The sequence below is a fragment of the Apteryx rowi genome, unplaced genomic scaffold (genome assembly GCF_003343035.1).
Source record: "Apteryx rowi isolate R43461 unplaced genomic scaffold, aptRow1 scaffold_723, whole genome shotgun sequence".
Lineage (NCBI taxonomy): Eukaryota > Metazoa > Chordata > Aves > Apterygiformes > Apterygidae > Apteryx > Apteryx rowi.
The window spans coordinates 111,718-136,173 of record NW_020451009.1 but is presented as its reverse complement, the minus strand read 5'-3'; the positions used below and the strand labels follow the sequence as shown (position 1 = coordinate 136,173).

The window sequence follows — 24,456 nt, the reverse complement described above, 5'->3', positions numbered from 1 at the left end:
AATATATGGTTATCCTATTGAAAATAGGATAATAATGAAAATAGCAAAAATACTGTTTTGAGCACTGTTGATGATGATGTCTGGCTTCTCTGTTAAAAGAAATATTTGAAAAAAATAGAGTTTAAAGTGTACTCACTGAATAATGATTTTTCCCATTAGCTGTATGTAACTTTTTTAAAAGTGACAAAGAAACCGATCTGATATATCATTAATTTTGTAAAAATGAGAACTGTCCATTTAGTTGCGTGTAACTACCTACCTTTATAACATTTTCTTATTCTTCCTGTGAATTCCAATGCATTTTTCTCCATTAGATGAAGTAGAATTGTATGTTCTCAATTTAAATTGACAAATATGTAAATCCTTAGTCTATCCAGCTGCCAAAGCTCCTTTGCTCTTTTGTTTGTTTGTTTTGGTGGAGACTCTGAACAGCACACTAACACGGTGTCTGTGTTGCCCGGCAGGTACTCTGAGGTGAGCTGTGGGGCCCAGTTCTGTTCTGACCTGTGCTTCCTTTGCATAGAAATCAGTGAACCGGGAGAAAAACGTGCATACCTGAATCTTGTCTTGAGACAAAGTAATGTGGATCCTAAAGTATGCACACAGCTCTACTGTTCTCTCCCCTGCCCCCAAGCTAGTGTCCTTACAAAGTACTAAATTGCACTCGATAGGCATAGCAACTTGAGCTGGCACTGGTTCGGGTGGTTCAGGTGGCACTGGCTCTGCCCATGCTTGATTGCCTGGTGTCGACAAGTCCTCTGAACTCTAGTATTTGTGCCTGGTCACAGGAACATCAGAGCCTCTCTTTTCTGATGGCTCTTGGTACTATCCCAGGACATCTGTGTGTTGGCAGTAGATGAGAGAGGAACACGAAACTGCAGTTAAAATGCAGTGGCATTTTAATCCTGTAAATAAATACATTTGCAGGAGAAGGAAATTTCTTGCTTGTATTTTTTTTCTTGTTGTGTCTGTTTTTGTTTGCCTTTTTCATTTTTGAATTTCTTCCTTTCACCTTAGCCTTAAAAATGTTCTGTTTTAATGCATACAGCAAAACTCCAAAGGTATCCTAAAATAGGTAGGCAGTCAGTTTCAATAGGCTGGGAGAGAGGGAAACAAAGTAATAAAATTTACACAAACATCTCTGTAAGGTTTTCTTTTTTGTCAGATTATATGAGAAATCTGAATAATGGTTGACATTTCTATTTTTTTCCTGGTATTCTGTCACTGCTTTTTTCTGCTTATTATCTCATTTCCACCTTATTTTCTATGACCTGATCCTCCAACTTGCTCCACAGATTATATTGAATAATCAGGTCTTTTAGCTTTTAAGTGTTTCACAACAGATTATGTGCCATAGAGCTTCTATTCTCAATGCCAGGTTTTGAGTACAGGGATATTTAGAACAGTGTGTGGAGCTACGGTTTAATAGCAGATAAACTCTTTTCCCTTTTTCTGAGACTCCTACTTTAGTTGTCCATTTAAAGATTTACACCAAACAAGATTACACCTGGGGATTACCCTGAGTATTTGGAATGGCCTGAATTCTAATGAGTAATGCACACTTTGTAAATCTTGAACAGATAGTGTCATAGAAATGGAAGCGAAGAAAAAGGTTTATTGAAGTGATAGAGATCTTCACATAATGTGTCAGCATGATGGAATGAAGGGGAACTTATATTTGATTGGAATAGACATGAGTCAAGGATTCTCTAATCTCATTTCTAACAATCTTCAGCAGACAGATTTGATTACAAGAGAAGTTTTGTTTAGTTAGTAAACAACCTGTTTTTCTAAAAGAAGAAATGTTTTATCCAAAATCAGAGTATAGGTAAATTTAAGAGAAGATCCTCCCCCCACCCCAATCATGTTTTAACAGTCTCATAATGAAATGCTGAGTAGTGATTTATTGAATAGCATGAAAAAAACTGGTACATGTAATATACTTTATATGCATTCTTGTTAATACTAATTTTGGCGTTTAACTTTGAAAAAATGAATTTGGGGGCAATAACTGAATAATTTAAAATCTAAATGGAGACAAAAATGTCTGACTGAAATGATGGCACGAAATCAATCTGAATGTTATATAGTGCTTAAGCTGACTATTACCGGATCAGACAAGAGGATTTGTTTAATTGATTAAATATGTAATGTCTTTTTTGTCAGTGACATCATAGCTCTTTCCTTGAGAGCTCTTAACTAATTGGAATAAAATATGCAGCAGTGTAAAAAAGAACTACCTAGTGCAATTTTTGAGATGCCATGTTAAGGTTCTCAACTAGGATTGAAATCTTATGAAGAAAATTTTGTAAATATTTTGCCTTTTCTTAGTGGAAGAAACAGTATGTCAAGGCCTCAAATAGTACTTGATACAAAGACAGTAGTGGTCTAGAATGCAATATTATGGTCTAGAATACTCAAATATTGTGGTCTAGAATACAATTTTCTGGTTTCATACGTGTAGTTGTATTCAAAGACTAATCCTTTTGAATGGAGTTTTAACACACATTTTTAAAATGTGGAACATTATCTCATACTGTTACCACAGCTATCATGTGAAAACAAACTGTATATATTTTATAGATATACAATCACTTCTATTTGTTTCTATAATCAAATAAGATTTTAATGCTGGTTTTGAATGACAACCATTACTAGTATTGTCATTACTCTCCATATTGTCATTTTGATTGAGGAGTTTTTCATGTGAATTTTCAGCAGAAAAATTGGAAGTCTCATTGAAAGTCACACTCTGCAGAAGTTAACTAGCCACTTTAAGTCCTAAAACATCAGTTAATTTGCTCCAGAGAGAAAAATGTAGTATTGGATTTTTTCCATTCAGCTAGCTCACCTACTAAAATAATAATACTGTCACAGCAAGTATGGTTGTATGCCTCAGGTTAGAGAGTGATTCCAACCAGGACAGCGGGAGTGAAGGGTGAAGGGAGATAATTGTTAACTTGGGAAATTTGGAGGAAGCATGTATGGAAAAGTGCAACGTGATATTGTTCAATAAATCCTTTGCCTCACAGTGGAAGTATGCAGCTATTTGCTTARTATTTCCCATTACCTCTTTATAAAATATGTTTTTTTCCTTGAATAAAAACTATGAAATGTGCATGTGGTGTTTTGTTTTAATTAAAATAAATATGACAGAATAGGATTTAACATGATTGCTTAGTGAGCTAATGAGTTCAAGATCCAGCTGTACTTTGCAGATTAGTTTGATATCTAGTGCCATTAGTTAAGTTCATAATTGTATCTATAATGTTTGGCTCTGAGGGTAGCTTTTAATAAATTAATCAGTCAGAATGTGACCACTTGAAGCAGCTTAACATGAAGCCTCTAAATTGTTGGCCTCAAATAAATGACCTAAATTAAAATAATCCTTATATAATTTATAGTATTCTTTATCGGTAATGCAAGCAGTAGGTTTAATTGCATTTTCTAACTGCTGTTGTTCTTAAGGTACATTTGTTTTCAGAGGGATTTGTTTATTCTTATATTACCACACAGTAGCTGAGAGCCTAGCTATAGTTTTCTGTGTAAGAATATACAATTTTATAACATTCTTTCATATTCACAGGTTTTAGGACCTGCCCCAAAATGGTGTTCCTTCTTGGACAACTTGACTGAAGAGCTGGAAGAGAATCCAGAGAGCACAGTTTATGATGATTACAAATTTGTTACCAGAAAAGACCTTGAAAATTTAGGTAAAAAACTTGAATCCCCTCTTTAATTGGCTCCTTTGTTCGGTTTTAGATCATTTACATGTGTAGGTTTGTAGTTCAGATGTGACACACGAATAAGCAACATGGAGGACTGTTAGAAATCTGCTGGCGATAGTTTCTGCCAGTCCTCTTGGTTATTAATATACCAGACTGATGGCTTTACATTCTGTGGTTCCTGCCCAGTGTAACAATAGATGTTTGTGTTTCTCAGATTTTTATCCCAAGGAGAAGATTGATATTTGCTGATATAATATGTCTAGGAATCTGTGTGTGTGCTTTCAGACGCTCAGTGGAAGGCACAGGAAAAGTTCATTTAGCTTTCAAAATATTTTTTAGGTTCTCTAACAGTATGTTGCAACTCATAGCAAAATTAGAAAAAAGATTCACCTGCAATACGATATCTTCATTAAATGTAATATTTTTCCTTCAGAAAATAAAAATCATTCTAGGGCCAATAGAAATACAGTTTTAACGTGTATGGTACTAGAGTACTGAAAATGGTCTAGCAGAGGAAGTATGTTTCACTCAAACTAGTTAGTCCTTTTTCTTCCTGTTATGTATTGTGATTTTGTAGTGCTTTACTCCAGGTTAGTTTAAATTTCTTTACCTCTGAATAAAATGCTACTTTATGGCAATTGACTTAGGCCTGACAAGAGGCCATACAAGGAGAAGGTCCTCCAAAGCATCTTAAGCATTAGTGTTCTAAAGTAGGTGTTCTGAATGTAGCCTGCAAATCCTTGTTTGAAACTGGAAGGATTAAGGCATTGTGGTGTTATCTACACAGAGAGCTGACTGGGAATAGTTCTTCTGCTTTAATGCTCTATAACTTAGTCAAATTGATTTCCCCATAAATGCAAGTTCTCAAATAAAGAATGAGCTTAAAGGGTGCCTTTCACTCCATATGTCCTAGTGTCCTTTTTTTTTGTATTACTAGCCATTAACTAGAGTACTCTTGTTTTGGAATATGCAGGAAGATTGACTCCTGGAAACAGTTAAAACTTTGTAGAGAGAACTTTGCTTTCTGAGGTGCACAGAGTTATCTCACTTTTTGTTTAATAATAAGTTTGTTAATTCTTAATTTCTAAAGATCCAGGGTCTGCAGAGGAGATTTTGTTATAAAAAGCTTCTCTTTTTCTCAGTTTTGGAATTTTGTGAAGATACATGGAACGAAAATCTGAGAACACTTAAGTATTTTCATTCTTACTTAGGTTAGTGCCTAGGGTAACAGTTTTATGATCTGATGTGGTACTGTATTTCTTTCAACATGTTGATTCTTCAAAGATAGTGATCCAAGGCAAAACTCTTTAGTTAAAACATCTCTATAGCACACTAAAAAAGTGATAGTCAAATGTGTATGGATTTTCAAAAAAAAATTCTCTCAGATTTTTCCTTCTAAATTTTCTTTAGCGTTTAGTGCATGTGGGCAGCTTTAGAAAGTGCACAGTGACATATATTATGACAAGAAAAAAAGACTGTATTGCTCTGAAGTAGCTCATATTTCTTGCTGGCCTGATTTTCTTGTGGTTTTACTCAGTCTTGATTTAATAGATGTGACTGTTAGAGAGACTGATGTGTTGGTAGTGCTTGTTTGTCTTGAACCGAGTAAGTGAAGTGACTTGCTTGAAATAGGAGTTCTTTATATATCAAAGTTCTTTGAAATCCTCTGTAATTTTTTTTCCCAGGCCTTGCTCATCTCATTGGATCGTCATTACTCAGAGCATATATGCATGGTTTTTTCATGGACATAAGACTTTATCATAAGGTAAATAAGGCTGATTCTTGTAAATTTTTGCTTTTAACAATAAAATATTTGTGCTAATTTTTTTCCAAGTAGAGGGCTGTCTCTTGCATTAGTGATATTTTTTCTTTACTAACTTCTGCTTGATTAAAGGCAAAAATGATGGCCAACCCATTTGCTTACGAAGAATACAGAAGGGAGAAAATAAGACAGAAAATAGAAGAAACACGTGCACAGAGAGTTCAACTAAAGGTAAATCCTGTTTCCAGTGAGTGAGCCTCTGGAGAAAACTATTCATAAAGAGTACAGTCTTCATTATATCTCAGAGATGTAATTACTGGGATTTGATTCTGTTTATCATCAGAGATACAAAGTAAAGTTAGTTTTTATTTTATTTTTTTAATAGAACCGTAAAATTTCCATTCATATGAATCCTGCAAATGAGAAAAGGTGATACTAAACAGTAAAGAACAGCTCTCATCACATTTGGCAGTTGAGCAGATAACCCAGTGATGAAACTTACAGTTTCTACTTCTGTCATTAAACCAAATGACTTAGGCCATTAAAATATAATACTCCAAAAGAGATGTATAAAAATACTATTGTGGGGCTCCGTGTTTCTACCTGGTAGCTTTCTAAATTGAATTTGTTCAGCATATAAGGAAAAATAAATGCTTTCAAAGTACCAAACCTAATGCCTTACAAGGGAAGAAGAATACTGAAGCTCTATGTAAGTTTTCTCCAAACCTTACTAGTACTTGGAAATGTTCTGAACGAACCAAGGAGCTCTTTCAGTAATGGCTGTAATAATGAATAAGAACTATCTTTTCTTAGTATAATGTACTTTCGGTCACTTACTAAAATGTCCACATGTACTTTTTGTTTATCTTAAGTAAGATCACTGTTTTGGGGACCCTCTCCTTTTTTCTTAATCCAGTTGGTAACAATCTAATAAATGAAAAAGCTAATAAATGTAATGCTGTTTTTGTAGGAAGCACTTAGTCTGTTAAAATAGCATGCAAAGTTTGAATATGATCATACTGRCTGGATAAGTTTTTTACTTTGATCCGGAGTAAGTGTTACATGGAGTAAAAAAAAAAAAAAAGCTTTGGAGGTAAAACTCATGAATTTAAATCATGTAGGTTTTTTGTACATGAAAAAAGAATATATTGATTAATTGCTTTCCTCTCATCAGAAACTTCCAAAGGTCAATAAAGAGCTTGCACTCAAACTGATTGAAGAAGAGGAGGAGCAACAAGCTGCTAGAAAAAGGAAACAAAAGGTGAGCTTTTGTTTTGGAGGGAACATGGCAACAGAAATGCTTTACAGTGATTGATTACTGTTATCTGGCCAAACAGATTCAAAATTCCATTGTTTCTTAACTCTGTAGATAGCTTATTCTGAGAGGTGGACTTCACTGCAGCTGGAGCACCGAGAATGCCATGTAGTAACTTTCAGTCACCTATATAAGAAGTGTATAATGATGAAATACTCACTGTGAAGATGATGTGAGCTGCATAGCAATCCAGAAGCTAGCTAAATGCAGCATCAATAACAAAGTTGTCCAAAAAAACCCATTTTTAAAATTTGTTAGTATTTTGGTGGTGATCACAAGATAGGCATTATCTGTAGAAATGAAGAACAGGCAGTTGCACAGAGTAGCACTGCAGTATAATTTCCTTTCTTTGTACACATGAACTCCATTTGTTAGTATTTTTAGTAAAATGTTAACTACATTTTATGAAGTAGCCAAAATGGTTCACTCTTATGCAACAGTTGGTAATAGTTGATGTTGAAAGTAATCCATTTCTATCTTAGATGTTATATAAAGGAAAAAATGAATTAGTATTTAATATCTGGTAGGAAAGAGTGGCATAGCAGAAATTTGGTCTCTGTAAATTAGCAGAAAACTCTGGTGCTTTACGTAGATGTCATTCTATAAGTGTTTATTCTCACAGAAATATAGCATTCATAAAATAGAAAGCAAGGCAGACTAACTTCTTGGAGCATCTCATGAAACCTTATGTGTTATAACTGAGGTGATAGCATGAATTGGTGAAAAAGTAGGTGGTGATTAAACCTTAAATACAAACTTTCCAAGCCTCTATTACAGTGGAAATATGCATTCAATAAATGGGGAGGGGGAATTTGTCTAGGAATATGGATTGTATTTTTAAGTGGTTAAAAAGAGTACATAAAAACATATTCTGATTATTTTCCTGAAATGGCATTAAGAATCTTAGGAAGAGCGATGTATTTGAGGCTTTGGGATGGGAATTTTATTTTCCAAATAAAACTGCAAGTCACACATTTGCAACATCTTCTGAGATTTACACTTGTTCTTTTCTGTATCTTTTTTTTCCCCCTTGTTAGATAGCTATGGAAATTTAATGTTGAGGTGGGATAAATGTGCTTAAGTTTGGCAATATTGACAGACAAGCTTTTTATGATAAAAAGCTATGTATTCAGTGATTTAAAACAACAACAACACGTAATTCACGTAAGCTTGAACTATGCCTAATTCATCAGTGGCATAAATTACACTGGCTTAATTTTCTTTTAACAGGAACAAACTGACTTTTCCACTGCTGTATGTGAGGGCAGCATAGAAAAACTGTATGACATGTACAGAAACACTTCCTCTTAAGTATTTACACTAAAACAATAATAGCGTTGCATAAAGATGTGTTTTACTCTAATAATTTGTTTTATATGTTACAGGATCATCCTGATCAGGCAGGGTATTCTCTTTGGAGGTACTACTGATTAGCCAATGGATATCAACACATCTCCATATTAGCTGGCTGAATATCTGAGAAACATTAATTCAAAAATATTAGTAATAGGGTATTTAAGCTCTCTGTAGTGTGCATAAGAAACCATCTTGCTTACAAATAGTTTAAAATGATAGTTACTTGATTCTTAGAATGATAGTTACTTGATTCGTGAAAGTGATAAAACATAATTAGAATAAATTAGAAATTTTTTTATTTGACCTAGAAGGAGAAAGCAACTGGCATTTCCCATACTGTTTGGGGGTTTTCTTTAATTAAAGAGGTGTTAATTGAATGAGCTTTGTTTTACCAGTTTTAGAATTTTGTGACTAACTCATACTTTGCTTTTTTCCCAGAATCTGCCTAGCCTTCTCAAAGATGATCGTTTTAAGGTCATGTTTGAGAACCCAGATTTCCAGGTAGATGAGCAGAGTGAAGAATTTAGGCTGCTTAACCCACTTGTTTCTAAAATAAGTGAGAAAAGAAAGAAGAAACTAAAGATCTTAGAGGAAAGGGAAGCACAAGAACAGGTAAAATATTTTCTATTAGGAAAAATCTGTAGTTTTTTGTTTTGTTTCAGACATTCAGACTTTTTACCCTAGAAAGAAGAAAAGAGGAAAGAAGTGGAAAATATCTGCCAGCTACAGTGATTTAGATATAATTTATAATATTATCATGGTTTGTTTTCAGATCTGAATAATATTATGTCTACATAAATATAGATTAGAAAAACATGTAATGTGCAGGTGGAGGTAATTTTATAATCTGTTTTCTGCTTCATTTGCTGTTACTGCTTTTTTCAAATTTAAGTTCTCTTCAACTGTGCTTATGTAAAGCTGTCATGTACTCTATTTGCAGGAATGGTTTGAAAAGAAAATTAGTTGATGATTTCTTATTTTAAACTATTTTTGTCTACAGGAAGAGGAAGAAGAACCAGAAGGAAAACCGAGTGATGCAGAAAGTTCTGAGAGTTCAGATGATGAAAAAGGCTGGGTTGAAGAGGTCAGGAAGCAGCGCAAACTTCTACGCCAAGAGGAAAAAGTAAAGCGGCAGGAAAGGTTCAAGGAGGATCAGCAAACATTACTGAAACCTCAATTTTTTGAGATTAAAGAAGGAGAGGAATTCAGAAGCTTCAAAGACTCTGCCAAAAAACAAAAATTAATGAAGTAAGACTAATGTTCTTATTTTAATAGGTGGGGGTGTGGGGTTATCAAGTATTTCTTTACTGTGCAGGCCAATGGTATTTGGTTAGTTGGCATGATAGTCTTGGAAACACTTATTAGTAAAACCATGTCTGGTGATTCAGGGATATAACTTACAGGGACACAGTTAAAAGTTTTATTTTCTAGTTAAATGAGTGTAATGTTTAAAATACGGGAGAGGGACAATGAAAATGAGATGAGTAAAAGTCAATATTCTGAGACAGATTTGGGGATCCCCTACTCAGTGCTGGTAAACTGCTGCTCACAGGAATAACAACACTGTTGTCTGTGGAACTGGCTATATTTCTCCATGAGTGTCATAAAGAGGTTAACAGCCTGAATCTTTTTGATCTGATCCGCCAAAAGACTAGAATAGTGCATGATTAATCACTATTTTGGGGGTAGGATCCAGGGTGGTAAAAGAAAAATCTTCTGGTCTGGATATTTTTACAGCATCCAGAAACTTTTAACAAAATATGCTTTCCCTTTGTTGTCAGGACTCACTATTTCTATTTTTCTTTTTGCAATACTAAAAATCAGACTTGTGTTTTTTATTTGAATTTCACATTTCACTTTTATCCTTAAATTGTTGATAAACTGAAGTAGTTGGGTGCTATATAAAGAGCACGTTTATCTTTTAGATTTGCAGACTAAAGGACTTGGCTTTGAGGTGCTTAACACCCACAAATCTTACTGATTTTTTTTCAGAGGTGAGTTAAGCCCTTCTGAAGTTGAGATTTAATAGCCTTTTATTAGTTGGAGAGTAGGCACCAATATTAAAGCCTTGAGAAACAATATCTTCAAAGTTCTTGCAACGTATGGATACAGAGCAGAATTTTGACCAATGTCAGAAACACGTTACTGCACTAGATGGATCTAATAATAGCTGTTATGCTTTTATTTAGAATTAAATGATACAGTGAAAGAAAAAAAAGAATAATACACATAGTGGGGCTGATTTCTTTGTTGATTCTACGGTAATCTATGATTTACATATTATACCTGTAAAATCTCTTTAAATACAACTAGCAGGATTTATAAATTAGAATTTATAGCAATTCTGCAGAACTGATGCTTGTGTTTCCCTTACCTGTTTTCTATCAGCAAATGTTTACAAACAGGGGTTTTTTTGTTCTCTTTACTGAATATACCCATTCATTCTGGACTCTTGCACTTCTTAGTAGATTTTTTCCATCAACTTTCTTCTTTTTTTTTTTCTTCCATCCAAAAGATGAAGCAACTTTTTGCTATTGTAGGTTTTCTGTGTTGTTAGAAGGATGACTCTCAATTTGAAATATTAAGATTTCTTTTCATTTAATTTAAAACATGGAAGGCTTAAATGTGAACAAGCAGACTGAAAGTTAAATAAATAAGCCAAAGCAGGTGTAAAGAAGAAACACTCAGGAAAAAAAAATAGTATAGTGCAATACAGGAGGAAATAAATTCTTTCATCCAGTGTTTAGGGGGAGGGAAAAATCATTGCTTCGGTCAGAAAAAAATGAAAGCAAATACTATAGAACTGTCCAATGGATGGAGGAATATCACAGATGACTTAAAATGTGGTAAGACATGTAATAATACATGGGAGGACATGTAAAAGGCTCCCTTTGGGGGAAGAGAGAATATATCTTAAGGTTCACTGTTAATACTGTGCAGAATATTTTGCAAGGTGTGGTGCATAATTAGGGTGGCTTATGTTAGATGAGCCTGCTGTTTGAGAAATACGTGGATCGGATATAACGTCATGATTGAAGACAAAATTGAAGATAGAATAGGGTGACAAAAAATGGATGTGACGGTGTTATATCCTTTATGTTTGTCTATGAGTTACCTTCATTGAATTGTCTTTTCATGATTTTTTTTTTTGTCTGAACGCTTATTTCCATACTCGCTGATCCAATTCGTGTTCATCCAGCCGTTATTAAGGCTATGTATAGTTTGATATTCCTCGAGTTCTTAGAACAAATTTTAAAATTATCAGCTGATGTCTGTTTCTAATCCTCTGTAACTGATATGATTCTGCAGTCATAATTAGTCAACATTGTGAGATGACTTGTTTTTGTTAATAAGCATTTTTACATACTAGAATTTTATGGAGAAAATACCTAAATATGTTTTCTGTTGGCCTTATTCAGTGATAAGTAGTCAGCATAAAAGCAATTAATTCAAGTAATGTACTGAAAATTGGAAAGACTGTAGTGGCATGTACAATCTGGTGAGTCTGGCATGTTTGTCTTTGATTTGATTTATCCGAGCTATGGAATGATGGTCTGTGACCAGTATAATTAAGTACCTTAATACCTTCACTATGCACTTAATGGCTAGGTGTTCTTTTTTTCTCTAATCATATAATGTTCTACCTGAGGAAACAGTTTATGACTTATATAAAACTGGGTGTTTCTTTTGACATGTTCCTGACTCAGCACAGCTCCAAGCCCAACTTCTAAAGCAGTGGTGCATACTATAAATTTCGTAGTAGACCAACAGTCTACACATTTCTTTTTCAGAGAAGCTGCAAAATTTATTCACGAGCACAACAGATGCCTTGTCTCAAGTCTCTCTACATTCCATTTTCCCCTCTCACACTCCTGTGCTTATGCATAAAAATGTGCTGCAGGTGTTTGTAAAGATGCAAAACTTAAGCTTTTCTTTGTTTACTTATTATATAAGTTCTTTACATAATAACTTAAAAGAAATACATAAAAGGAAAGGGTTTTTATCAGTGTACTAAGAGGTCTCTTGATTTTTTGTGAGTTTGCCTTTAAAATGTTTGTTATTAAAGTTAGAGCATATCAAAACTAAAAATGACAGTAGTGATACTTTAAAGTATGACAGTCAATACATATATTCCCTGAAATGGCCCAGAAAGTCAAAAAAAGCCATCAAAAATAGAGTTGATGTTCCTAGGTATTGCTAACATAAACAGAAGATAAAGTCCTAAAAACTGTTCTCTTCCTTATTAGGAGGAAAAACAGAAGCACCCAGACATTTTTTTTAACTATAGAGCAGGGACAGCGTTTTTAATAAAGCTTTTAATAGATCCATTGAATCAATTTATTGAGGATGCTAAAAAGAAGAAAAATAACTGTTTTAAGTGTTTGTATATCACAGTGTGTACAATTCACTATCATTTGGGGTTGCATATTTCCAGATAAATATAGCCTTACCTTCATTTATTCAGTAAAATTGCAATCCCAAACCATTTTCCTAATATCTCCTCATTTTAATTTTTCTCCTGATCAAAGCAGTATCTAGGCAGTCATGCTAAATAATTGCTGGGTAGTAGCCCATATTTCTCCAATTCACTTTCAAAGGGGAGAAAAATGGAACTTCACTTGAATGTAGAAATCCCACCACAATGTCAGTGACTGATCTTCTGCCATAGTTAGCTCTAAGGCTTAGCTTGTCTTCCCGATTCACACAAGTTTTTACATGTACTCAATGAAAAATATACTACAGAAAAGATACAGWCAAAGTACCTAGTCATGAGAAATAAAGCAATTCTTGACAGTGATTTTTTGTAGTTAATCTGAAAAGTCTTTGTTACATAAACAGCTCATTATCTGAAATTCAGCAGACTTCAGAGATTTCATACATAAAGCACAATCTGTGAGCCTTTCATGCATGGAAGTTCCGTGGCCTTTAGTGGCTGCTTATCATGCTTATTGCTGCTTATCGTATTTTTATGATGACTTATTTCCCACCTTTCATAAAAGTAATTTGCAAAAATGTATGTACTAGCATCCTATTAATGCATACACTTTAAAACTTGTACAAAAAAGTAATCTTTTACCCCTCTTCAGAAAGATCTAATTGGGTACTAATAGCAATATCTCAAATTGCAAAAACTGAATTTATTTACAGGTATATGAACGTTTTCTAAGTACATCACAGAATAAGTTTGTCTTCCTTACTGAACTGGTCGTGCAAGCCATGTCATTCTCAGTTCTCATTACCTACTTGTAAGGAAGTCCATAGGGCCCAGATTATAGATGAAGGACTTGTTATGTTAGGAATCACAGATGCGTTTAGCAAGGCTGGCTGGAGCAAGTACCACCTCTCACTGACTGCCTCACCCCTTCGCTGGGAACTATGAGGAAACAAGGTGTATTTCTACTCCTCAGCTGTTCCAGTTTACATCCCAACATACTGAAGTCCTGAGTGGTGATATTAGATATCAGCTTGTAACCTGGAACAAGTGAGCCATGTCCACACGTCCTACCTTTGTAGGGGCATTAACTTCCAGTGGGAGGAGAGCTGGAAGTGCTATCTGTTTCAGCCACGGTAGCTAACTCCTGTGTAGACAAATGCGAGAGTTCAGTGCCTGAGAGACAGTGTGTATACCAGAGAGCTTACAGAAACTAACTGACAAGCACCATGCAGCTCATGGCATACGCTCGTGTAAAGCTCTTTATAGGGTCAGGATCTGTCTTGTTTATCAGTCGTTTACATTATTCTGGTTTTGTTTTTGTTTTGTTTTGTTTTTTTAACTGTTTGCATTACACTGTTCCAGGCTCAGTGTCAAAACAATCATTTATAGTTGGATTAAGTAGTTTATCTCCATCAGTGAAGTGATGCATTCTATGATGAATTAACTTGAAAATATATTCAGGATTATTTCCTTCCCTCCAAAGTGGAGGGAAGACTTCAGAAATAAAAGATTTCAAGCAAACTGGACACATCTGGCTTTAAAATACTTGTATTTTTATTTGTGACTTGTACCTACAAGTGCAGCTGAATATACCTGACTTTTTCTGACATTTCATAGAAGACTATTGCAATGGAAGGGCAAGATTTGTTTCTCAGATTAAAGGAAAAAAAAAAAAGACTTTACATAAATTTAAAAAATGAATTTACTGTAAGCAATATCTGGAGGGAATGATTTGGGCTTGCATTTCTTACTGTTTATTGAATGTTTATTTTTGAGAGTTATGGCATTTGAGGGTTTCAGAGAATCTGAGATTAGTTTTGACTGCATTATCAGTCTTTATTATAGTAATAAGATGGCAAGAATAGAACTAATGTTAATTATTCTCTGCAGGAAAACTCTTGGAGATCGTTTAAAGCTTGAAGAAAAACTTGGCACGCTCAGTGTGTCTGATACCACAGTAGGCAGCAAACAGGCAACATTCAAATTAAAAAAGGTGAGCTATATATATAATTTTTTTTAAGATAATACACAAGTAACTTTAGTTTTTGCATGAAAGAACAGGAACTTTAAAACCGTCAAACAAATGTCCCTCTTCGTTTCTTTATAAGCTGCCAAGTCTTCTGCTTCTTGCCAAGAAAATGAAAGCCTCTGGTAGTACTCTGTGTTTATGCCCTTATAACTCAGGCAGCACTCATAAAAACTTATGTTTTGGTGGAAAATGCTGGCTTCCATCTTTTGATAGTTTATTTGCAGACGTACCATCAGAAGCTTGTGACCTTACCTGACATCTGTGCCAGGACTGATCAGATCTTGGTTTGCAGTTCTAAACAAAATCAGGATGCTGTAGGTGACAGGCTTTCTTTTGGTTGATAATGATGCTGAGTCTCAGCGTGATAAAAACAGAGCTCCCAGCCACTTCTGTCATTGAACTTTTGTAACACAAATCACAAGAATGAGTCCTGGTCCTGTTCTACTTGCCAAATTCCATTTAAAGTATGTAGTTGAATTCTGCCTACCTACCTTTCCCATAGGGTTTTTATTTCCTGTTGTAAGGAATTTTGTAGATCCTAATGTATGTGCAGTGAAATGCATGCATGCATTTGCTAGATTTGTGGAACACTTAGGGATTTTTTTTGCTAGAAAACTGTTTTAGAACTGAAGCAAGGACATATTATAAAAGCTGAAGATTCATGTTCATTCTTCAGATTCTTCAGCTGACAAAAGGTACTTCAGTTAAAACTGTTTTTCCTCAGGTAAACTTGTCTTCTGTAATACATTTCTCCTTACCACTGGTCAAATACTCTTGTATCACAGAAATAAAACTACACTACTATCACAAGAATGTTTAAGCGGTTATTTGATTATCACTTTGGGTACACTTGAATAAAAACTTTAAATAATCAAATTTGTTGGAATGTTTCTGCATTATTTTTTACATGATTACTGTCTCTTTTCAGATGTCCTTTTTCATATGTTTTTGATTCCTGTATTTCTGGAATTTAAAACGTGTTGACTGTGGAATAAGTCACAGATTCCACTGCTATCACCATTCCAGGGCTTTTACCATCTTTAGCTACATTAGTGCCTTGCAGCTAATTAAATGGGCTTTGCAGGGCTCCTAAAACATAGTCTTTTTTATAGTAGTTTTAAATTAAAAAGTGCTGAGCCACAAGGTTTCTTGCAGTTGATGGTGAACAATAAACTATCATCTTCCACTAGCAGTTTTGTGAAGATTTGGGAGTAAGGAGGGAGAGGACGGATGTGGCAGTGGTTCAGAAAGTCGTTTTTACATGAGTCCATTGGATATGRTTTTTTTTTTTAATTATGTTTCTGTTAATGCATATGGATTTGTTTGTGTATAACTGTTAATAATATTGCTTTACTGAAATACATAAGTTGTGCCTCTAAAGTGGGGATCTTTTTCTCCTATGAACAGAATAACAAAATAAGACTTAGAAGGCTTCTGTCAAATAAACAGTCCACTGGGTATATGTTCTGAAGTCCCAAGAAACAGAGCAGGGAGAACTAGGAAGAATTCATGCCATGCAGTATGCTCACTTATGACACTTTCAAAATGATGAAAAGAATGAAGTTGGCAAGCCAAGAAGGAATTTAGTATTACTCCAATCATTATTAACTTCTGCTTTGTGATGCCCTGTCTTTAAAGTGCAGATGTATTTAGGAGTAAGTAGAAAGATTTGGGGTTATGATTCCATAGGATTGATATCATTTGACCTTGTAGGTCAGTGGAATTGAGGCTGAATATGGCTGTTGCATTGTAGCTGTTGAGTCGTGTTAACAGCTCTCCAAGTGCCCAATAACCACTGACAAATCCAGTGCTACAATCATTTGTCATTGATATTTCACAGTTTGCTTTTCAGGGGGTACCTCGGTATTGCATCCTGTTTTTCAATTTCAGCATGCTTTATCATACCAAATAGGTACGATAAAATAACAGGTTTTCTAAATTACTTAAAGAAAGGAGGTGATGTAGAGTACTTTTTTTATAAAAAAAACCCAAAGCTTTTAATGCAAATCAAGCCAATTTCAGTATACTGGCTGTAACAGTAAACATTAAACTAAGAAATATTTCTCAAGACTGTTTCAGATGAAGTCTGGAGACAGCAAGGAACCACTTATATATTCATATAGCGGGTTTCTTGATCCCTGCTTGTAGGGAAAATGAGCCAATAAATTTCAGCAAAGTCTAAAGATCATTAACTTTTATTACCATAATACAGGTATGAGTTTACTGCTACGTTTGTTAAATTGGTTCATATCTCACCTCAGCTCAAATTCTGTCTATGCACACGAATCTCTAGCTCAAGTTCAAAAGATACTTTTAATGGGAGATTTAGGGAGAGATGGACTGATGTTTGAGTGCTGCTGGTACAGAATTAGTGGTGCAGTAGGGATGCAGCTGTTTGAGTTATAGTAATTCTATCTCTCTGTTAATCCAGTCATCCTTTGCTGCTGTTTTGAAGTCACTCTAATTCCTGGAGTATTTTGTAGCACAGACACTTGCGTGAGCTTGGCTAGTTCAAGTCCACTAGTTCCAATTTATGCTTAGTTTGAAGACAAGCCTTAGTCTTACAAAGAAGACAGCATTTTATGGCTGTGAGAGCCCTTTCATCTCTGTAGTATGTAAATGAAACCCTTTCAGTGTATTTTTGATGAAGAGGAAAAACATTAACAGAGCATGTGCCACATGAGCAGAGATTTTTAATCATTTTCACATGGAAAATCTAGAATTGTAAACAGCATATCAAATACTTTTAATGTTTTTAGAAAACCCATCTGTTTCAGTGAAATTAACTAACTGTCCTTTCTGTCTTTTCAAAATGCAGTTGTGCAAATATTAAATATGATAATACTTTTTAACCAAGATAGGTAATAGTCTCAGATTCCTGAATGACTAAGAATGATAGTGCCTAGAGATAGCCAGGATCAATGGGTACAGTGTAAGACAAGATAATGTGAGAACTTTTATAGTAACATTTCCAGATTTCCCTGAAGAAATTCTAACTAAATATACAGATACTTGAATAATGAGGTGTTATGTAAGTTTACAAGAACCTGAGTAGAATAAAATACCGTTTTGTAAACTTGTATGCTAAAACTACTACATTGTCGCATTCCCATAATTCTACATCAAGCACTAGTAAAGTTTTTACTGTTTGGTGCTCTGGAACTCTTCCGACTTTTAGTACTGTCATTATTTTTTGAGGTTTGGAGTTCTAATTCATGTCTATTTTTGTTTTAATATTCCAGTCAGAGCAGCAAAAGAAACAGCAGGAAGCTGAGAAACAACATCGTCAAGAGAGGAAAACACTCAGGCGTTCTGCTGGCCACCTCAAGAGCAAACGTGGAAGAGGGCAACGGTTTCATTGATTTATGTTAATCTTTTTAAGAAACTGCTTTTCTCTTATTTTTCATTTGAAAATGGGACTTCACAGTACAAATGTATTTGTATTTTGTTAAAGTGATGGACAGGGAAACCAGAACTTACTAAACCCTGTATTAACAGGCTTATGAAAATGTAAGTATTGGCAAAAGGACATTGTAAGTTTGGTGTATTATAAACTCCAGTATGGCTGTATTTGTGCAGAAGGCATCAGCAGCTGGTTATTGTGTAACCCTGGATGTAGTCTATATAAGAATTTATCTATACAACAAGGCTGCCTGTCTTTTTTTTAACTTAAGCAGTGGGGTTTTGCTTTCTGAAAAGTTCTTTATTTGTGACTACTTAGATGTAAGATCAAGGGTGAATTATTTTGTCTGAAAACTTTCTTTACAAGGGCACTGTGAATTTTGCTTTTCTTTTATGCTCCTAGTAGGGTGACATACAACTGTGTTTTTCAAAAACTGACTTTGACTTTATGTTCTTAGGCTGCCTCTATGGCCAAGAGGAGGCAAAAAAATGGTCATCGTGAGGGCAGTGGAGAATGGCAAGCTTGCATTGTTGTGAGTCACCCTATAAGGAAATCTCTGTTGCCACACTGATGCACAACGGGGGATCTAGAAAGGATAATCTTATTAAGCTAAAGTTTGGTGAACATTGCCTTTACTTGGAATCCTTGGTTTAACATGTTTTGGTAAGAAAGCCATAATTCAGCAGGTATCATGTAGTGTATGTCTATATACCCAGCAAATTAAGGCCATACAAGTAGTCTCCATTCCTTCAAAGTCAGTTTAGTTAAATAACTTAAGAAACTTGAACCTGTGTTAAGGAAATGATTGATTATTATGTTTCTCATCTTTTTGATTGCCAACAGAATGCTTGTTGCTAAGCAGGAGACAGCATCTCTTATTGGTTTTTATCCTGCAAAACTTTCATTTACATAAATAGTCTGCTACATAGACAAAGGAATTAATTTTACCTTTGATCTTAAAGGAACTTTGTAGCTGCTTTTTAAAAAGCTTTATAATTTGCCTTTTTGCTAAATCCAAAGAACCCTGAACTTTGGATCTAGCGAGAGTCAGTGAATCTCCTCAACCCTGTAAATCACTTTGAGACTTGAAAATTATTAAGTGTTCTGTTTTATAAACCAAAGAGGCTATTAATCTGGTCAGGTCTCCTATACAGTACTTACCATAAAATTTTTGCAGTTATTTCAGTAAAAAGCTAACAATTATTATTTGATTACTACTGAATCAAACTACTAAGGGAAACCTTTTTTTATCTTAGCCTGATGTTTTCTGATCAAGGTTTATTTTTTAGTCAATAGATTAATTGGTCACACAGTTAAATTTATTTTCTTCTGATTTAATTTTACCTGATTTTAATTCCCTGCCTCTGGTTTTAATTATATTGTTTCCTTTAATTTAAAAATTCCTTTTGCACGTGGTATTTCCTTCTTTGAAACATACATTGTGATCAAGTCCCCTCTTAGTCTTTGCATTCAGCTAAAGGACAAGAATTCTCTGTGTTTTAGGTTTTTTTCTTCAGCTTTCAAATTTCTGCATTGTCTGTGAACTTGTTGCACTTTCTGTGAAACACTGTTCATACTGAACTTCACCACTTGGGATGTGCCCCTTCAAGAAGAGAGACTGTACTGTGTCTTTGAATTCTTTAGTATGCTTGTCTCTGTTCAGGAGCACCTGCTTTGTGGATGGTTCTTCATTCAGCAGTTTCTTCATTTGTGCACTTGATTGCTCAAGGCTTGCAAGAGATCATGATGGAGTAGGGTAGTTGCATAAGATGAAGAATGGGCAAAGTTCTATATAATCTCCATCTTAGCTGTAACTGAATTCATGCTCTGCTGGATAACCAGTGGACCAATGTAGGTTTCAAAAAAACAGAGAGAATTAACCAGTAACAGGTCTCTGTGCCAAAGGTGGTTTTATGCTGCTGATATATTTCTGAAGGAAGTGCATATCATTCTAATGCATGCAGGTAGGCACCTGATATGTCTCTAAAGCAGAAAGACAGTATATAATGTCAAAATTAGTAAATTAATTGAGCTGATATTTAGCCTAAGGCTACTTTTTCCCATGACCTAATTTAGGAATTTAGAGATTTTGATGCCAGCAGCAGGTTAGAATCAGTGATATCCAGAAAAGTGAATTTCCTAACCTTGGTCTGACTATAAAGTGTTTGAAAGAGGGCAGTGTTCTTTATATATTGCTCACTTCAGTGAGGAGAAGTGTTAGATGTTTGCATTTTGGTAACAGAGTTAGGCAGGACTCCTTCGGGGTGTCCAGCACTTGAACTCTGGAATACAGATAAGCTATTGTTGGTGGGCTGTGCCAAGCTGCCTGACATGCATTCAAGCCCAAGACCTTTCAATGAAATATGATGACAGGTCCTTGCAAGCCTTGCCTTTGAAGTGTGAGGGAGCACAAGAGTGGGCTGCTCCAAGAGGGAAGGGAAGCTGGGAGCTGAGGATAACAGCAAGGCAGGCAGGGGCAGTGACCTCTCCAACAAGGGCTGCAGTCCTGCAGTAACCAAACAAGAAGAGCAGGGCAAGTCTGGCGACAGTAATGAGGTTCAGCCAGCAGACCAGATTACCAGACAAGTCTGTAGTGACAAGGACAGTCCAAGGTCAAGTCAGTGGGTCAGGACCAGTGAAGTGCATGAACAGGCATGGGCACACCTGCAGCATAGCTTAGGCAAGGACCAAGGCTGGTGCAGCTCCCAAGCAAAGGAGAGGAGGCCCCCAGAGAGGCTTCTCGGAGCTCTTTCTCACACAGCTCTCCTCACAGCAATCTGATCCCCACTTATTTAGCTGAACTGTATCAGGACTGGCTTTGAGCACAGGCTGCCAAACCCTTGGCAAGGTGTGGGGAGAGACAGAAGAGCCTGTTGGTACACTCAGTGCCCTGATATGAAGCACATTCCAGATTCTTCAGGTTGATAAAGCAGGTTAATGTCTTTGAACAGCTGTTTGGGGGGAAAATTGAGAGTTTCAGTAGAAGCTGACATTAATGCAGTATCACTGCAACCAATTCATGATGCAACCTAAACAGGAGTTCCATAGTTATCATCCTGATTATATCAACCTATTTTCTGTTAACAGTACTTTATTTTCCATCCTATTGGAATTAAGTATTGATCTAGTATTGCAAGTCCTAGAAGCTCAGCAGTTGCTGGGATCCTTTTGACATTTAAGGTTGGTTAGTCTAAGGCAAGAATGACCAGATGCTGTGGCCTTGTGGAAACCCTGATTGTTTCATATGTATGAGAATTTAGTGCTAATAATCTCTTTTAAAAACTCACTATAAATAAACTTTAAATTTCAGTTTAGTGGTTAAACATGCATGTGTGAAATATCATCAAGATAGAGAGAAGACCTGGATCTGACATATTGCCTAAACTTCAGTGCCGTCTTACTCCACAAATAATATAGTTGACTTCAGGTAATCTATTTGTCATTGAACTGAAATTATTTGTATAATGTTCTTTCCAAAATGCTGCTAACACACCAAGAAGTATGTTGAATTCCTGTGAGTTGAGTTCCGATAATTGTCTGAAATTGAGAGCATTCATCAGTTTACACAAAACGGTGAAAGAACTTACAGCACCTTTTTTCATATCTGAAAGTAATAGTGAAATATGATTTAAAATATTTCCTTGCATAAATCATCAAGTGTATTTAAAATGTATATACACTTTTTTTTACTCATGGAGTGCCTTTATGTGTGGACATTAAAGTAAGTATGAATTGGAATTACCAACTTCAAGAAGAGTTGTGTGGGAGGATGTAACAGTTTTCAGAATATTCCATCCCTATTTTTGTTCTCTATGTTCATTCACCCTAGATGGGGAAAAGGAGTGATAGACTTGAATTCCAGGAAGAAAGACTGAGACAAACTTTCAAATATGGAAGGATAGTGAAACAGTGGCATAGATGACTGAGGGAAGTTTTTAATGTCCATTGAAAGATTTGTAATGTCAGATTAAACATCTGCAGGAATTGCACAGGTATAGTGGAGTCTTCCTTGAGGAGGAGGAATGGATTAATGAACTTCAGAGGACCTCTCAAGCCCAATGATCCTATGATTGGTTGTAGAACATAAGGAATAGGCATGCAGCATTAATTGACTGGAGTAATTTTTCCCCTTTGTCCCATCCCTCAGCTGAATCACTCACTATTTTTATCTTTTTATCTCTTTTCATAAAGATTAAATACTTTTTTGGCTTGTTTCCATAGCTAATATATTTTTTCTGTTCTTGGGAAGTATGGGTTTTATATGCTGAATGAAAGCACATAGAACTATTAATAAGCTTTAGCTCTTGATCATTGTTGCTGTGTTTCAAAGACCATTTTACTCAACAACTGACTCTGTGATGAACATGAAGTAGTCCTATTGTATCACTGAAATGAACAATTTATAGTAAAGCCTGCAAAAAATAACCAGATTTTGCAAACTCTTAAACAGCTTGCTTACGCAGCTCGAGCAAAAAGAATCCCAGCATTTTAAAGTCACTGTAGTTGGATAAATGTAAACCTTTTAATGTTCTTAAGTCTGTTCTTAAGTCATTCTGTGTATAAAACTGGATATTTCTAATTTCCACACCCCTTCCCCAAACCTATAATTTAGTCTTTCTCTCTCTGCCCCATTCCTCTCTTTGATGGCTGTGCTTGTTTTAACTGCATTTTATCTTCCTTCCTCTTTTATTTTTTAATTTGGCCCAGATCATTGATCCACATGGGGCCTAGTGGCAAATTTCTATTGATAATGTGGAAAGGTGATAGAGGAAGGGAAACTTCAACGATCCTTTGGTTTTCATTCTCTTCTTTCTTTGATTTCATGTGTGATTTCTTAGAAGTATTCACAATATCCTGCATTTGTACTGTTAGTGGCATTTCCATATGGAATATTGGTGAGCATCCTATGGTACTGACTAGTTTGCGCATTCTAGCATAATCACAGGTAAAGTAAGCTAATTTATATATAGGTGAATGAAAACTGCAATGGCTGTGAATCATCCATAGTGCTTCTAGTGTAAATTCAAAAAGGTACCTATCTGTTGCTGACTTTGCTTTTCAGAATCTCATCTTCTAATCCTTGTCTTAGTGTTTTCAGACTTCAGTGCATTTGCAAGGAGTGAAGATCGACATGAACATGGCTGCTGTTCGGAAAGCAGTCATTTTTCTCTTGCTGTTAGAAAGCAATCATTGCAGAGATACAATGCTGCATTTACTCTGACAGTAACATTCAGTTAGAGCTTTCCTATATGAATATAGTCATTTTATAGCAAGATCAGGTATGAGTTCAAAACACTATTGTTCCCAGTGTGGACATGCTTTACAAATGACATTTGGATCAGCTTACCTATAAAAGCAAGTCCTTGTTCTCATTTAATTCTCCCTTGAGTGGGGCAAAAGTGAAAATCCCATTTCCTCATTAAGGAGAAAACTAGGCAGTTGAAGTGGGAAATACCAGCCCAGCCCTAATCAAAACTTATACTCCCAATTCCTGGAACCACCCTTCTCTTCCCTACAGCGGTTTCTGCCAAAGCTGTTCTGTCTCTCATATTTATTATCTCTTGTTTTAACATCTGGCTATTTCTTGTGGGGTGCCTATCTCTACACTCCAGTTGTTTTGTGAATATCAGAATCTATAGCACAAATTTGTACAAATATAGCACAGACTTGAGAATGAGCACTAAAATGATAATAGATGGGTTTCAAATAGGCACACCTTGAACAGAATGGATTTGTATGAACTTAGAGCTCTGCAGTGCTGTGACATCAAAGCACGTGGTGGGGGTTGGAGAGTTGGCAAATGATCTTGTGCAAGTCTTTTGGGACAGGTGGAGGGGTGCATGTCATTTTAACCAGAAAAGAAAACCCACTTGTACTGCTCAGTGTGCTTCTGAACCACTGTTCTAGCCCTAGTTTAGTAAGTGTCTGGGTGTTGGGTGGGTTGTTTTATTTTTTAATTTTTTAAAGAATTTTACTATTGCATTAGTAGCAATGGGCCCAGGTCTAGGAGCATTATGTACAATTACACAAAAAGTCGAGCGTTCAGAAATACATAACAACTATATATCATCTTAATTCAGTAATGAATTCTATGACCATAACATTTACCTGCATTTCTCCTGTAAACATATTTTGTTATGTATTTTATCCTTTGAAATACTACAACTTAACATCACCAGTTAAATGCATACAAGTAGGGGTTGTGGTCATAAAAGACCACATGCTTAGTTACCTGTAAGGATGTAATCTTCTTATGTAAATGGAAATGTAGTGAAAAGTAATTATCTTGTCTATTAGGGTTTTGCTGATACGCTTGTAAACTGAATCAAGAGGAACATTTGTGACACTCCCATCATAGCTGCTATGTTTTTCTACTTTCCCAGATTTAAACGGGAGATTGCCCAACAAGACTATGACACAGTTACACT

General features: G+C 35.4%; 1 protein-coding gene across 1 annotated transcript in view; it reads left to right on the top strand.

Moving 5' to 3' along the window:
• NOL10 (nucleolar protein 10) overlaps positions 1 to 22,454 on the top strand; it is a 59,015-nt gene extending 36,561 nt beyond the window's left edge. Inside the window, exons 14-21 of the mRNA XM_026087606.1 lie at positions 3,587 to 3,713; positions 5,414 to 5,493; positions 5,623 to 5,721; positions 6,665 to 6,751; positions 8,600 to 8,773; positions 9,162 to 9,409; positions 14,487 to 14,589; positions 17,868 to 22,454. Of these exons, the coding sequence (XP_025943391.1) occupies positions 3,587 to 3,713; positions 5,414 to 5,493; positions 5,623 to 5,721; positions 6,665 to 6,751; positions 8,600 to 8,773; positions 9,162 to 9,409; positions 14,487 to 14,589; positions 17,868 to 17,987 (1,038 nt within the window). The 3' untranslated portion in view covers positions 17,988 to 22,454. The remainder of the gene's footprint in view (positions 1 to 3,586; positions 3,714 to 5,413; positions 5,494 to 5,622; positions 5,722 to 6,664; positions 6,752 to 8,599; positions 8,774 to 9,161; positions 9,410 to 14,486; positions 14,590 to 17,867) is intronic.
• The last annotated feature ends 2,002 nt before the right edge of the window (positions 22,455 to 24,456 follow it).